At 41.7% G+C, this 13248-nt stretch overlaps 1 protein-coding gene across 3 annotated transcripts in view; it reads left to right on the top strand.

Moving 5' to 3' along the window:
• Nucleotides 1-2697: 2697 nt before the first annotated feature.
• The window catches only part of ERAP2 (endoplasmic reticulum aminopeptidase 2), a 49428-nt gene continuing 38877 nt past the window's right edge, over nt 2698-13248 (top strand). For 2 of the 3 annotated variants that reach the window (XM_017858844.1, XM_017858847.1), the window contains exons 1-3: nt 2698-3283; nt 6322-7018; nt 10555-10693. In XM_017858844.1, coding sequence (XP_017714333.1) covers nt 6444-7018; nt 10555-10693 — 714 coding nt within the window. In that variant the 5' untranslated portion in view covers nt 2698-3283; nt 6322-6443. Of the gene's footprint in view, nt 3284-4761; nt 4783-6321; nt 7019-10554; nt 10694-13248 lie in introns of those variants that run through there. The other variant, XM_017858845.1, reaches the window with a different exon arrangement.

Below are 13248 nucleotides of genomic sequence, written 5' to 3'. Positions count from 1 at the left end.
AAAAAAAAAAAAAAAAAAAAAAAAAACCATGCAAATTAGTGAAATCTTTAAAATATTTTGACAATAAAGTCTCATCTCTTTGGAAAATTCACTTTTAACTCATTCATTCTCACCTGTTTCTTGAGGGCCTATGATGTGTGCAACACTGATAGGTGCTAGAAAGAGGAGGAATCCTGGTGCATGGCCCATCGCCTGAAGTTGATAATCTGAGGAAGAAAATAAAACACAAACATGTTAGCCTCAGATGAGGGCCAGTAGACCTACTAAACAAATACCTGTAGTTAGGGACTGGAAAGGAAGCATGCGTTACTTCCAAAGTGGCTTCTTGGGGCTGGCATTTACCTTGTGATAGGTGGTTTACACAGGGGACACTCTGAGTGTTCCATAGACACTCTAGATCAATGGAGAGGCAGGTGCAGAAAAGCTGAGGAAACACAGGGTTCATCCAGAAGTGGAAAGTACCCTGATGTGCCTGAAGCATGAAGCAACCTGTTGGGCAATCTAGGAAAAACAAAAACTAAAACTAAAACACTGAAAATGCATTCATCCACTCAGCTAACATTTGTTGAGGGTCTCTTACATGGCGGGCTCTGCTCTAGACTGGGCACTAGGCAGTTAGAGGGCAGAGTTGCTACCTGCAAAAAGCTTACGTTCTAGTGAGGAGACAAGAAAACAAACAAACAACTATATAATGAAGTATCAGGAACTGACCAATGTTAAGAAGAAACATAAATCAGGCTGATGGGATAGGCCTTGGTGGTGGCAGGGTGGATTTAGAGAGGGGTGGTACTGCCTTAGAGCCAACAAGGAGGGTCTCTCTGAGTAAGAGACAATTCAGGGACCAGGATGAAATGGAAAACTGAGACACGAATTCCTAAGCAACAAACCTTCCAAAGCTTATCCCAAAGAAAAGAAGAGACAAGAAAAGAAAAAAACCAAGAAAAGAAGAAAGAAAGCAAAGCAAAGAAAAGAAAAGTTAGGAGCCCATTTTGCTGAGAAACTCTTTTAAATAAGCTACAAAGTACTTGAATCCTGCTCAGTTTTCACTTCTAGGATTCTGCAGCTCATTCCCATAGCCTGTTTCTTCATTCTCCATCACCACTTCTGTTCCAGTGGGCAGGAGAGAGTTCTGAAAACACACATGCACTCGCCCACATACCCACAGCTAGGCTGGATCCTGTGACAAGGAATATCACAGAAATACTCCCAGCCTCCTATACCTCTTCTACTTGCCCCCACACCCTGCAGAGTAAGAGTCCATAGATAAGCCCTTGGGGCCTCCTCTTCTTTGTCCTATTTGTCCCCTTGTTTTTCCCACTTGCTGGTTTCCAGCCATCCCCCTTCCTGTGGTGCCCCTCTCACTACATGAAATTCAGCTCTGAGGGACCCCATTCAGTCTTATGCCTCGGACTTAGGTGTAGATAACTGCCTTGCTTTCTGCCCCTTCTACGTTATCGACTTGTTCATTCAGGTTGAAATAATAAAATGTACAAATGGGGAAAAATTAAAGCTTGAGACTTAACTAGGATCTAGTCATGGCAACATGTGCTCTTGGGCCAAATATAGGTTGCAAACACAAACCACAGCAGAACAAGGCACATGATACAAGTCTATGAAGAGCGTCTGCAACATGGTAAGAGCTAAGCTTGCTATATTTCACTCGACAATAGAACTCGTATGGATGTACCACAGCCTTTTAATAGACTGTGATTCAAACAAAGCAACTATAGGCTGGCATATAGGCTGCCAGCAGGCCACCATGGTTCCCACACTAGGACTTGCCCCTCTGTAAATGGGGAAATCAAGGAAAGATCTTGAGCAGTGGGGGAGGCATGGTCAAGCAGTAGTTGAAAGGATTGATCTGGTGGCATTGTACAAGTAAACTGCAAGAAGCTGAGCTTGCGAAGCCGGGAAGATATGGTTGAAGGCCATTGTGAGGAAGGATGAGGACCTGGACTACTTTAATAAGTGGTGGGAGTTTTTCTTCATTGGATAGAAAGAGATTGAAAATGATTCAAAAGGGCCAGTTGTGGTGGCTCATGCCTGTAATCCCAACCCTTTGGGAGGCTGAGGCAGAAGGATCACTTGAACCTAGGAGTTTGAGACCAGCCTGAGCAACCTAGGAAGACCTCATCTATAAAAGAATAATAATAATAAATTAGCTGGGTGTAGTGGTGTATGCCTGTAGCCCCAGCTACTTAGGAGGCTGAGGTGGGAGGACCATTTGAGCTGAGGAATTTGAGGCTGCAGTGAGCTGGGATGGCACCACTGTACTCCAGCCTGGGTCTCTCAAACAAAAAAAAAAAGGAAAAGGAAAAATCTACAGGCTTTGGTAACAAATTGGAGAGGGATAGAATCAAAATAACTAACTATATGGTTCAATCCCAGATAATGGAAGAAGGCTGGAAGCATATAAAGTTCAAGCAAAAGGTGTTAATCTGGGGAAAGAAAACACTGTTTGAGTTGTTAGGGTTCTGGTTCAGGTTAGGGTTAGACATCCATGTAATGTCAGTCCATCGGGCTGTTGGAATTATAGCAGCAGAACCCTTGGAGGAGGGATCACAATGGGAGCAATGTGGGATGAATGGGGATAAATGCTAAATCTGAGTACTGGAAATGATAAAGAGAGGACAGAGCAAAGTCCAGAGGTTTCATCTTTGTGGAAGGTCTATATTCAGAGCAAAGAGGAAGTAGAAGCCCAACTCAAACAGGCAGATAAAGAGAGATCAAAGAGATGAGGGTGAGATACAGTCCCCTCGTACCCAAGGAGACCGGGAGGTTACAGACATGGAAAAGCTGAGAATAATCACCTCTGATAAAGACCACAGAAGTTGCCCAGGAGGTGTTTGGTACGCTTGGAGTTAGTTATATTTGTGGGGTGGATGGGCAGAAGTCAGATTTCATAGCACTGAGGAAGCAGCACAAGGAGAAGTTCAAGATCAATTCCTAAGGCAACTTGGCACTAAAAAACATGAAGTATGTTCTGAAGGCTTTACCCTGGGGATAAGGAAATGGAGGCGATAACAGCAGAAGTGGCAGCCACTGGCAATCCTTTCTTTCCATGGTTTGGCTTCTACTCCAAAGCCACTTATTAGTGCATTCTGCAAAAAGTTTCTTGTCCTTTTTGGAATAAAGCTCAGATCCTAAGCTCCATTCACACCTGCGTGATAATGAACCAGCTAGCACTGTACTCAGGAAGCGTGCAAAGTTCTAAATCTTAGACCAGAAAGTGAAAGCAAAAATAAATTCCCCTTCAGTCAAATCTGCAGCAGCATGACTTAAGGTAATGTATCAACATTTCTCTTGGGTTTGTCTTAAAATTAGAATTTTTTAATGAGAATAATGAACTGAAGATATAGAACTGCTGTGTTGAGAAGGTTTTGTAATCTAAGGCAAGGTTCTGGAGTACCGGGGGAAATTGGGCACGGCTGTATTAGAAAGTGTATGCAGTCGAGGGTGGGACTTGATCTAAGACTCTGCTGCACTGACTCACTCTCTTTCGGAGATCTTTTTGCCTTTTCTAAACATTTGTGACAATTCTTGCCTCTTCAATCCCAGGATGTTTTGTTCACTGCATTGCTATTTAAGATACAGTGCAGTATAATAGAAAGCCAGAGGTCAAAGAGCTGTGTTTTAGTCCTGATTCTGCTTCAAACTTCCTGTGTGGATTTTGAGAAGTCACCATCCTGTTTCTTTACCTGTTTATTTAATTTAATTTATGTACTTATGTATTTATTTTGAGACAGAGCCTCGCTCTGTCACCGAGGCTGGAGTGCAGCAGCACGATTCAGCTTACTGCAACCTCCACCTCCCGGGTTCAAGCGATTCTAGTGCCTCAGCCTCCTGAGTAGCTGAGACTACAGACATGTGCCACCACGTCCGGCTAATTGTTGTATTTTTAGTAGAGACAGGATTTCACCATGTTGGTGAGGTTGGTCTCGAATTCCTGACCTCAGGTGATCTGCCCACCTCAGCCTCCCAAAATGCTGGGATTACAGACCTGAGTCACTGTGCCTGATCCCGTTTCTTTACCTGAACACTAAGGACTTGTACTAGATGGTCTTTAAAACCCTTACTAGTTCTAAAGTTAAAGACTGTGTGAGTAAAGCTTTTCTCTCTACTCTTATCAATCAAGTACATCTCTGGGAGTGTCTGCTACAAGTAGGGGCAGAGCTACTCCTTCATTTTGGTCATTGAATGCAAGTTATAACCCCAATAATAATTTCCTATCCAACACTCATTACTTGCTTCCTATATGCTCCATGCTGTGCTGTGCCAACTTCTTCACATGAATTATTTCCTTTAATCATACCAACATGAGGAAGATATAATTATTACACTGTTTTATGGGTGAGATAAATGAAGCTCAAAAAGTCAGAAACTTTGCCCATGATGACACAGGTGAGGTTGGTGGACTTAGTATTGGAATCTGATCTGATTCCAAAGCCTCAGACTCACCTAATAAGTCATTCCATTTTTTTTTAAACCCTCCAAAACTCAAGCTAATAGACCAATTATGAGTGTACTTATCAGAGGTTCTTGGAACATTGAGATTTGTAGCAGTAATTTAATGCTTGTTTTTCAAAAGGAGGGAGAAGTATCTTTATTTAATATTATTTTATTTTATTTGTGTTCCTTTAATAATACCTGTTATCTGCATTAGTATTGCAAATTGAAAAACTGAAGTAATTATTTGGGTTATTAATACTGCAGAACTTGTTAAGGATTATAAAAAGAAGCAGCAGAGAAAACCTTCATGGTTTCAGTTGGAGCAGTAAGGAGGTAAGTAGAGGCAAATGGCAGGGTGAGAGTAAGAATTGATTCTCCTAAATTAACTATGCTGTTCATCCTAATTTTATATGTGTGGTAGCTTTACCCTTCGAAGAGTAAGAAACTTAGTTCTATTTACAAAGGTAGTAAATTCAGTTTGATTTAATTGCGCTTTCAAAAGTAGTGTAAAGGAAAAGAACTAAACCTTTAAAAAATTATGTGAGAATATTATAAACTCAAAATTTATTTCAATGGCTTTTGACATATTGAAAATAAACTGAGGATAAACACCTACCTTGACCAGCAACCTTTACACCAGTAGCCATAAAATGAGGCCATTCAGATAATGTTATTGAAAGAGGTGAAGTTCAATGTCATTAGTGGTAGTAATAATAATATCTGGTATCCAAAGAATATAGAATATATACAGAATATTCTTTGTGACTTGTGAAGACAAAATAGAGATATCTTGCACAGTTTACTTTCAGGCATACTCTTAAAATTACACATGTGCCTGTGGTTCCAGCTACTTGGGAGGCTGAGGCATCAGGATTGCTTGACCGCAGGAATTTGAGGCCAGCCTAGGCAACATAGTGAGACATTGTCTTTTAAAAAAAATAAAAAATGGCTGGGCACAGTGGCTCACACCTGTAATCCCAGCACTTTGGGAAGCCGAGGCAAGTGGATCACCTGAGATCAGGAGTTCGAGACCAGCCAGGCCAACATGGTGAAACCCTGTCTCTACTAAAAATACAAAAATCAGCTGGGCATGGCGGCACATAACTGTAATCCCAGCTACTCGGGAGGCTGAAGCAGAAGAACCACTTGAACCCGCGAGTCAGAGGTTGCAGTGAGCTGAGACAGCGCCACTGTACTCCAGCCTGGACAACAGAGAGAGATTCCATCGCAAAAACATAAACAAATAAAAATAAAATAAAATAGGTTGGTCACAGTGGCTCACGCTTATAATCCCAACACTTTGGGAGGCTAAGCGGGGAGGATTGCTTGAGTTCAGGAGTTTGAGACCAGCCTGGGTAACACAGGGAGACACCCCTCTCTCCAAAAAGTAGCCAGGTGTGGCAGTGTGTGTCTGTCGTCCCAGCTACTCTGGAGGCTGAGGTGGGAGGATCACTTGAGCCCAGGAAGTTGGGGCCATGGTGATCTGTGATCATGACTGCACACTCTACTCCCGCCTGGGCAACAGACCAAGACCCTGTCTAAAACATAAATAAATAAACAAAAATTTAAAATATAAACAAATGTTAAAAACATTCAACATGCAATGAATTTACACATCTGCTTTCCGCTCATTGCACAAGAATTCAGAAGAAATTCATTACATTCAATTTTAAGGTAGGGTTTTTTTGGGGAATCCTAAAGGGTTTTTATTTGTAATAACCAGATAACAGCTTAATTTCTGCTTTATTTTATGGATACTTGGCATAATTCAGACAGAAATTACTTACTCACACATACTTTTTACATGTTTAAGATTTTATTTGTAAATTGAAATCTTTTTCTTCATGCTATAAGAGTGTTTTTTTCTTCTAGATTAAATTCATCTATTGAAAATATTGTCCAGACCCCGTGTGACAGAACAGGAGCCAGTGCAGTGCTATGAAGAACTACGAGATTAGCCTGGATATTAACTTGTCTTCTAGAGAATAGATTTCATGTTCCATTCTTCTGCAATGGTTAATTCACACAGAAAACCAATGTTTACTATTCACACAGGATTTTACTGCTTAGTAGCCATCTTGCTCCAGATATGCATTTGTTCTCAAATCTCAGTGCCATCTAGTCATTACTTCACTGAGGATCCTGGGGCTTTTCCAGTAGCCTCCAATGGGGAACCATTTCCTTGGCAGGAGCTAAGACTCCCCAACGTGGTCATTCCCCTCCATTATGACCTCTTTGTCCACCCCAATCTCACCTCTCTGGACTTTGTTGCATCTGAGAAGATCGAGGTCTTGGTCAGCAATGCTACCCAGTTTATCATCTTGCACAGCAAAGATCTTGAAATCACAAATGCCACCCTTCAGTCAGAGGAAGATTCAAGATACATGAAATCAGGAAAAGAGCTGAAAGTTTTGAGTTATCCTGCTCATCAACAAATTGCACTGCTGGTTCCAGAGAAACTTATGCCTCACCTGAAATACTATGTGGCTATTGACTTCCAAGCCAGGTTATCTGATGGCTTTAAAGGGTTTTATAAAAGCACATACAGAACTCTTGGTGGTGAAACAAGGTAAGAACTTGCTCAGGTAATTTACATTCTCTTGTGATAATTTCCTTATGAGTTACATCTCTTTGCCAGGAGCAGACTTCGGCAGCCATTTATGAGAAATCCAGTAAACTATGGGGAACCCAGAAGAAGGAAAAGCTCTACCATTCCTTAAGGAAACCACAGTAGAGATGGAAGACAGGACACAGAGGCATAAACAGCTGGAGGGTGAATAACTAGGAGAAGAGTACAGTATATAACTAATATGATGGATATGCTATGTGCTAGGGAAAGAGATGGTCAGTGCAGAGAGGGTTGAAATAGGAAATATTTCTCAAAAGAAGCGAGTCTTCATCTGGGACCAGAAGGAAATGTAAGTGAGATTGGGGTTGGGAGAGAGGAAGTAACAGAGTATACATTGCCTAGGTAACACCATGACTCACATAGAATAGGCAGAAATAAGGAACAAGTTTGTTTGGAAAATTGAGAAATATAGTCTATTTGATCAAGTCACATTCATTGAGTACAAACCATGTGCCAGGCACTGAATGTATCATGGTGGGATCTGATGGAACAGACAACCAGGGCAAGAAAATAAATAAAACTGGCAAGGTAAGGGGCCAGTGTTATGAATGAAATAAAACAAGGTGCAAAAAAGGTAGAAAATGTGACTGAGGATTGAGACTAACTCAGTTGACTGGGCAGGGAAGTGTTTGTTGAGGAAGTGAATTTAAATTGAGAGCTTTTTTTTTTTTTTTTTTTTTTTAAGAGACAGTTGTGAGAGCATCTCAGGGCAAGTGCAAAGGCTCTAAAGTGGGATTGGTTGGGAGAAGAAGGTGAGTGTGAGCTGAGGAGAGTGAACAAGAGGGAGAAAGGGATCAGATCATGTGGAGCCTTGGGGCATCTTGTAAGGAGTTTTGACTTTAACTCAGATGGAATGGGAAGTCATTGGAAGACTCTGCTCTGATTTATGTTTTAAAAAGAGCGAGTCTATGTTCAGGGTATGTTATAGAGAAGCAGAGTAATCATTTGGGAAGTTGCTGCAGTAGTTCAGGTAAGAAGTAGTGCTAATTTGGGACAGGCTAGTGACAGTGCTTATGGAGTGAAGCAATTGAACTTGGCAGTTATTTTGGAGGGCAAAATAACAGAGATTGCTGACATGTTGGTCATGTGAGGTGAGGGAAAGAGAAGAATCAAGGATGCTTCATAGAGTGGACGGTTTGGTTTCCCAGGGCCAGGATCCATCTGGGAGGTAAGAGGAGTCTGGCTCAGTGCACTCTGACGTTATATGAATTGTGTTCAATTGCCATTTGGAGAAAACTAAATTCCATGGCTTAACCACACAGAGGCATATTTTTCTCATGCAACAAGAAGTCCAGAAGTGGAGCAGCTCAGAGTCGCTGTAGTGCTGTTCAGCGTCATCCAGGACCCAGGCTCCTTCTGTCTTTCTTCTCAGTCATCCTATGGCTTTCTTCCTAATACTTGCAAGATGATTGCTGCACCTCTAGGCATCAAGTCCACATTCTAGGCAGGAAGAAGGGGACATGGGGAGAGATAAGGGCAAAAGAAACATTCTAGTTGAATCTAACACTCTTTACAAAGATTACGCACCCAACGACTTCAGCTAGGCCAGAATGAGTCATAGCCTCACGAAGTCACAAGGGAGCCTGAAGAAGTAACTCCCTTGTCTGGACTTGCTGCCTTCCTGAATAAAATCAGGATTCCACTGGAACCAAGGAAGGGGAATAGGTACCAGGAAAGTAGCTAACTGTGTCTACTACATACCTGCTCTTCCATTCTCCACCTTGGGTGCTCACTGCACAGACTCCAGCCGTCCACGTAGGACAGCTCTTCCCCAGGCTCATCTCTTTCCACATTCCCTTGGTGACACTTCCCCTCATTGCAGCCACAATACTCAGGGACTTGTTCTCAGGCTCAGCATAGTATTGGATGGGAAAAGTATCAACCTCTTCTCACTAAGGCACCACGTAAACAACGATGGCTTTTTTCACTTTTTTCAAATGCCGAAGGCCCCATCCAAAGGACATACATCTTAGGGATACTATTCTGAGGGCTGTGGGAGATGAGATGGGGAGATATTTGGAGTAAAGCTGGAGAGCTTTCCAGCATGCCTTTCATGATTAATTGCAGGCTATTCCTGATGCTTCTTATGGTTAATTAGTCAGTTCCCCTCATACTCAGTCACCTAGTAGGTCTGACATGTATAATAATGTACTGCACAGTGTCAATTGAATCTCTCTTTCTCTCTCTCTTTCTTCTTCACTTCTTCATCTAAAATACACAAATAATTCAGTTGATGGTGGTTCTTTTGAGATGCAGAAAGTCACATGTTGCCTGTAGAGCTCAAATTAATCATGTAAGAACAAAGATTCAGTTTTTTTGTTTTTTCAATGTAGACTCATTACAACCAAAATTTCATGTGAGGGAAAATTATTCCAGCCACTTAGAATTCCGTTACATTTGCAGAAACTGCTACCAAATACAAATAAAACCTTGAGGCCACAAGTGAATCATTTACATCCCTAGTCTCAGTTTCCCAGCCTGTGGCATAGAAATAAAGTAAACTGAAGTAAAATATGCTGACAGCTTCTCTTTTTGCCCTCCTGATCTCTCTCTCCCTCTTATTTGAGCTATTCTATTCTCCCTTCCTTTTCCAGTCAAAATCTGCTCTCCAGATTCACTTCTTAATTGAAGCTTAATGTCCAAGGAGTAAATCTGCAACCGTACAGTTTCAGGCATATCCAGGTGTTGGGGTAGAGAAGTTTGTCAGAGTATATATCTATTATACCTATCATTGTCTGAAGAATGCCAAGCAGAGAGAACTAGAAGTACCTGGGGACACAGGTGCAACAGAGAGATCGTTAGCCAACAATGGTACAAGAATATGAAAACCCAGCTCCTTGCCTCCAGTGGGGGACATATGAAGGCGTAGTTTGCATCCCAGAGCAACATGGGAATCAGGTTGATGCTGGGACTTTGCCTGGCCTGCACCTTTGCCTGGCTTCTCCCTTTTCCCTGTCCTGCTTCCTTCACTCCCTTACCTGTTTCTCCTGGCAGGATGTTCTCAGTAAGTCAGGATCTGCTTTCTGGAAATACTTCTTAGGACATCACTCATCTACACAATTACTCAAATGTCTGCCTGAGGCCCTTTCAGGTTTAGAGACGGTACTGAACGTTTAATTTCCTAGTGAATTTTGAAGCCATGTAGACAACATGTGTACTATCTCAGTCATTTACTGGCCACGGATCCTGCTAAGGTCGTTCAAGTTGTCTGAGCCTCAATATCCTTGTTTGACCTGAGTATGAACGAAATAGTGTAATTAGGGTTCCCAGAACAGGGCATTGCTCATGATTCGTGGCTGCTAAATAAGATTTTACCTTCATTTTCCTCAAAAAGACAGTTGAGATTCACAAAGATTGCAGTTTGAGAAATCAAGTCTATTACCCCCAGGTTTGATAAGCTGTTTGCTAAATGTAAAGATTCATTTCTCTTCTTGATTTCACTTGTGCATTTTGGCTGGGGGTGGGTCTTTTCACAGAATACTTGCAGTAACAGATTTTGAGCCAACCCAGGCACGCATGGCTTTCCCTTGCTTTGATGAACCGTTGTTCAAAGCCAACTTTTCAATCAAGATACGAAGAGAGAGTGGGCATACTGCACTATCCAACATGCCAAAGGTATTTCCACTTACAGAAACTTTTAGAAATTGTTCTCAAGTTGAGACTCAGTCTTTGTTTGTTTTGTAAAATTACTTTCAGGATTTCAGCCATTAATTTGTTTTTATCTATTTATCCATCTGTCTGTCTGTCTATCAATCATCATAATTTAAATCCTTCTAGACTTTAACATCATTCCATTTGGGGCATTGTTACAGAGCTTTTTTTTTTTTTCCCCCAAGCAAAATGATTTATATTTTGTGTTCATATGGAAACAGTATCTTAAATCAGTGTTTCTTGGCCAGGGATGAAATTCAGAATCTCCTAGAGCAGCACTTCTCAAACTTTAGGGTGCAGATTAACGGTCTGAGGATCTTGCTAAAACTCAGATTCTGATTCAAGAGGTCTTGGGGTAAAGCTCGAAGCTCTACTTTTCTAACAAGCCCCCAGGTGATGCCACTGCTGATGGTCCAGAGACCCCTTTTGCAGTGGCAAGGACCTCAGGGACCCTGCAAGGCCCCAATCCAGGAAATTCTGATCTAGAAGTCTGTGATGGAACTTAGAAATCCCCTCTTTTAAGTTTCACAAGTAATTCTTAAATTTGTATATGAAAATTATTAATTGTGATTATACAACTTTTTTTTTTTTTTTTTTTTTTTGAGACAGAGTCTCACTCTGTTGCCCAGGTGGAGTGCAATGGTGTGATCTTGGCTCACTGCAACCTCCGCCTCCTGGGTTCAAGTGATTCTCCTGCCTCAGCCTCCCAAGTACCTGGGATTACAGGCTCCCACCACTACACCCAACTAATTTTTTTTGTATTTGCAGTAGAGACGGGGTTTCACCATGTTAGTCAGGCTGGTCTCGAACTCCTGACCTCAGGTGATCCACCTGCCTCGGCCTCCCAAAGTGCTGGGATTACAGGCGTGAGCCACAGCGCCGGGCCTATACAACTTTTTTAATTGAAAGAGAACTTTGGGACTCTTATTTGGCTCATATTAGTACTCAAAATACAGAGACTCTGGAAGACACCATAGACCCTTTTCCTTGTTTGATACTTCCTCACTAAATGATGTGCTTGCCATTGGTGCTGTTGAACAAAATGTAAAATATTTCTGTAACACTGCTTGGAAAGTAGAACAAAAATAGAGGCTTTCCTGACAGTGCTTCAGAAAGGTGGAGCACAGGAGGCAGCAGGTCATCCACAGCCAGCAAGTGGCCGCACGTCCATTTTCCTCTCTGCCTCTACAGATGCAGGAGAGAAATGAGCCCATAATCTAGATGCTGCATCTCCCCAATTTCTACTTACTGCTGAAAAAGACGTTTGCTTTGAAAGACTGGCAGAGCGGACCAAAGGAAAAAGTGGCAAACCTCCATGGGACCCATAGCTCAGTTTTTCTGTGATTTTATGTAATAGATAGCAGTTTAATTAGCCCTTCATTTTCAGGTAGCAACAAGTTGCTACTTTGATACAACTTAGGACATCACTCATGTACACAATTACATCTTTCCAACAGCATGTTCGTTTCAAGACAGTGTACCATTGAAGTAGCTTTCCTGGAAGTTTTTTATTAATATAATTTTTTATCTGAATAATCATGGTGGGTAAAGTAAAAACACAGCCCTTTTCATAAAAATAGAATACAAACATAAATTGCTGTTATCATTATTATGCTAAAATTTAAAATTTATATCTCAGAAATCTCCAGTAATTTCTCATGTTTAAGGAAAAGAAGCAAACACTTTGAAAATATTTTCTAAGGTCCTTGAATCTCTTCTTCGCCCAGTTGACTGAAGCAGCTCGCTGGATCATACCCTTTTCAGCGAATACTGATTTAACATTCTGCTTCTTATAAACATTGACCAACCCAGGCTCGCATGTTTAGTCAAAAAAGGAGAACTGAAGTAATGTCACAATCATACTCTCTAGATAACAGTTGTAGCACCTACGCTGGGTTATGTAGACTGGTGGGAAGAAACAATACACACTCAGTTCTCAATTTCCTTAGTTAAGAATGCAGGATTTAAGAGAAGTGAAGAGGCACCCAAGTGCTAGTAGAGGCAGCATATCTTTTGGAAACTCATTCGTCTCTTTCATCTTGTAAGGAAACACACACTCACTGGTGACAATTGCTATGCCAGTAAAGTACTGCGGGTATTGAGAAAACAGCCAAATCCTTGTCTAGCAACCAGTGTTTTGTACTTGGAGCTTACATCACCATCCTGGAAGAACTTACACTAATACCCCATACACGTCCATTTAGGACAATGTTAATCTACATGGGCCACTCCAGGTTTCTGAACAAAACTCAGCTTCCATGGACTATATCGTCTTCATCTAGGGGGAACAAACCATAGCAAACACCCATTTGCCTCCTAACTATCTCTGCCATCAGCCTTCTAGTAGCCCAGACTGACTTCCCCATAGTCTCACAGCCTCACCCCTCCACCAGTAACCCTTCCACACACTTGACTAAATGGTTTTGCTGCTGAGTTTGGTCAGAAGACCACCAATACCCCAGCTCTCAGTCCCCACCATAAGACAGCATCTCCTCTGCTGGGAGTGGATATCCAGAGAA

This window comes from Rhinopithecus bieti, unplaced genomic scaffold (genome assembly GCF_001698545.2).
Source record: "Rhinopithecus bieti isolate Rb0 unplaced genomic scaffold, ASM169854v2 scaffold_48863, whole genome shotgun sequence".
Taxonomy (NCBI): Eukaryota; Metazoa; Chordata; class Mammalia; order Primates; family Cercopithecidae; genus Rhinopithecus; species Rhinopithecus bieti.
This window is presented reverse-complemented; position numbering and strand designations above follow the sequence as displayed.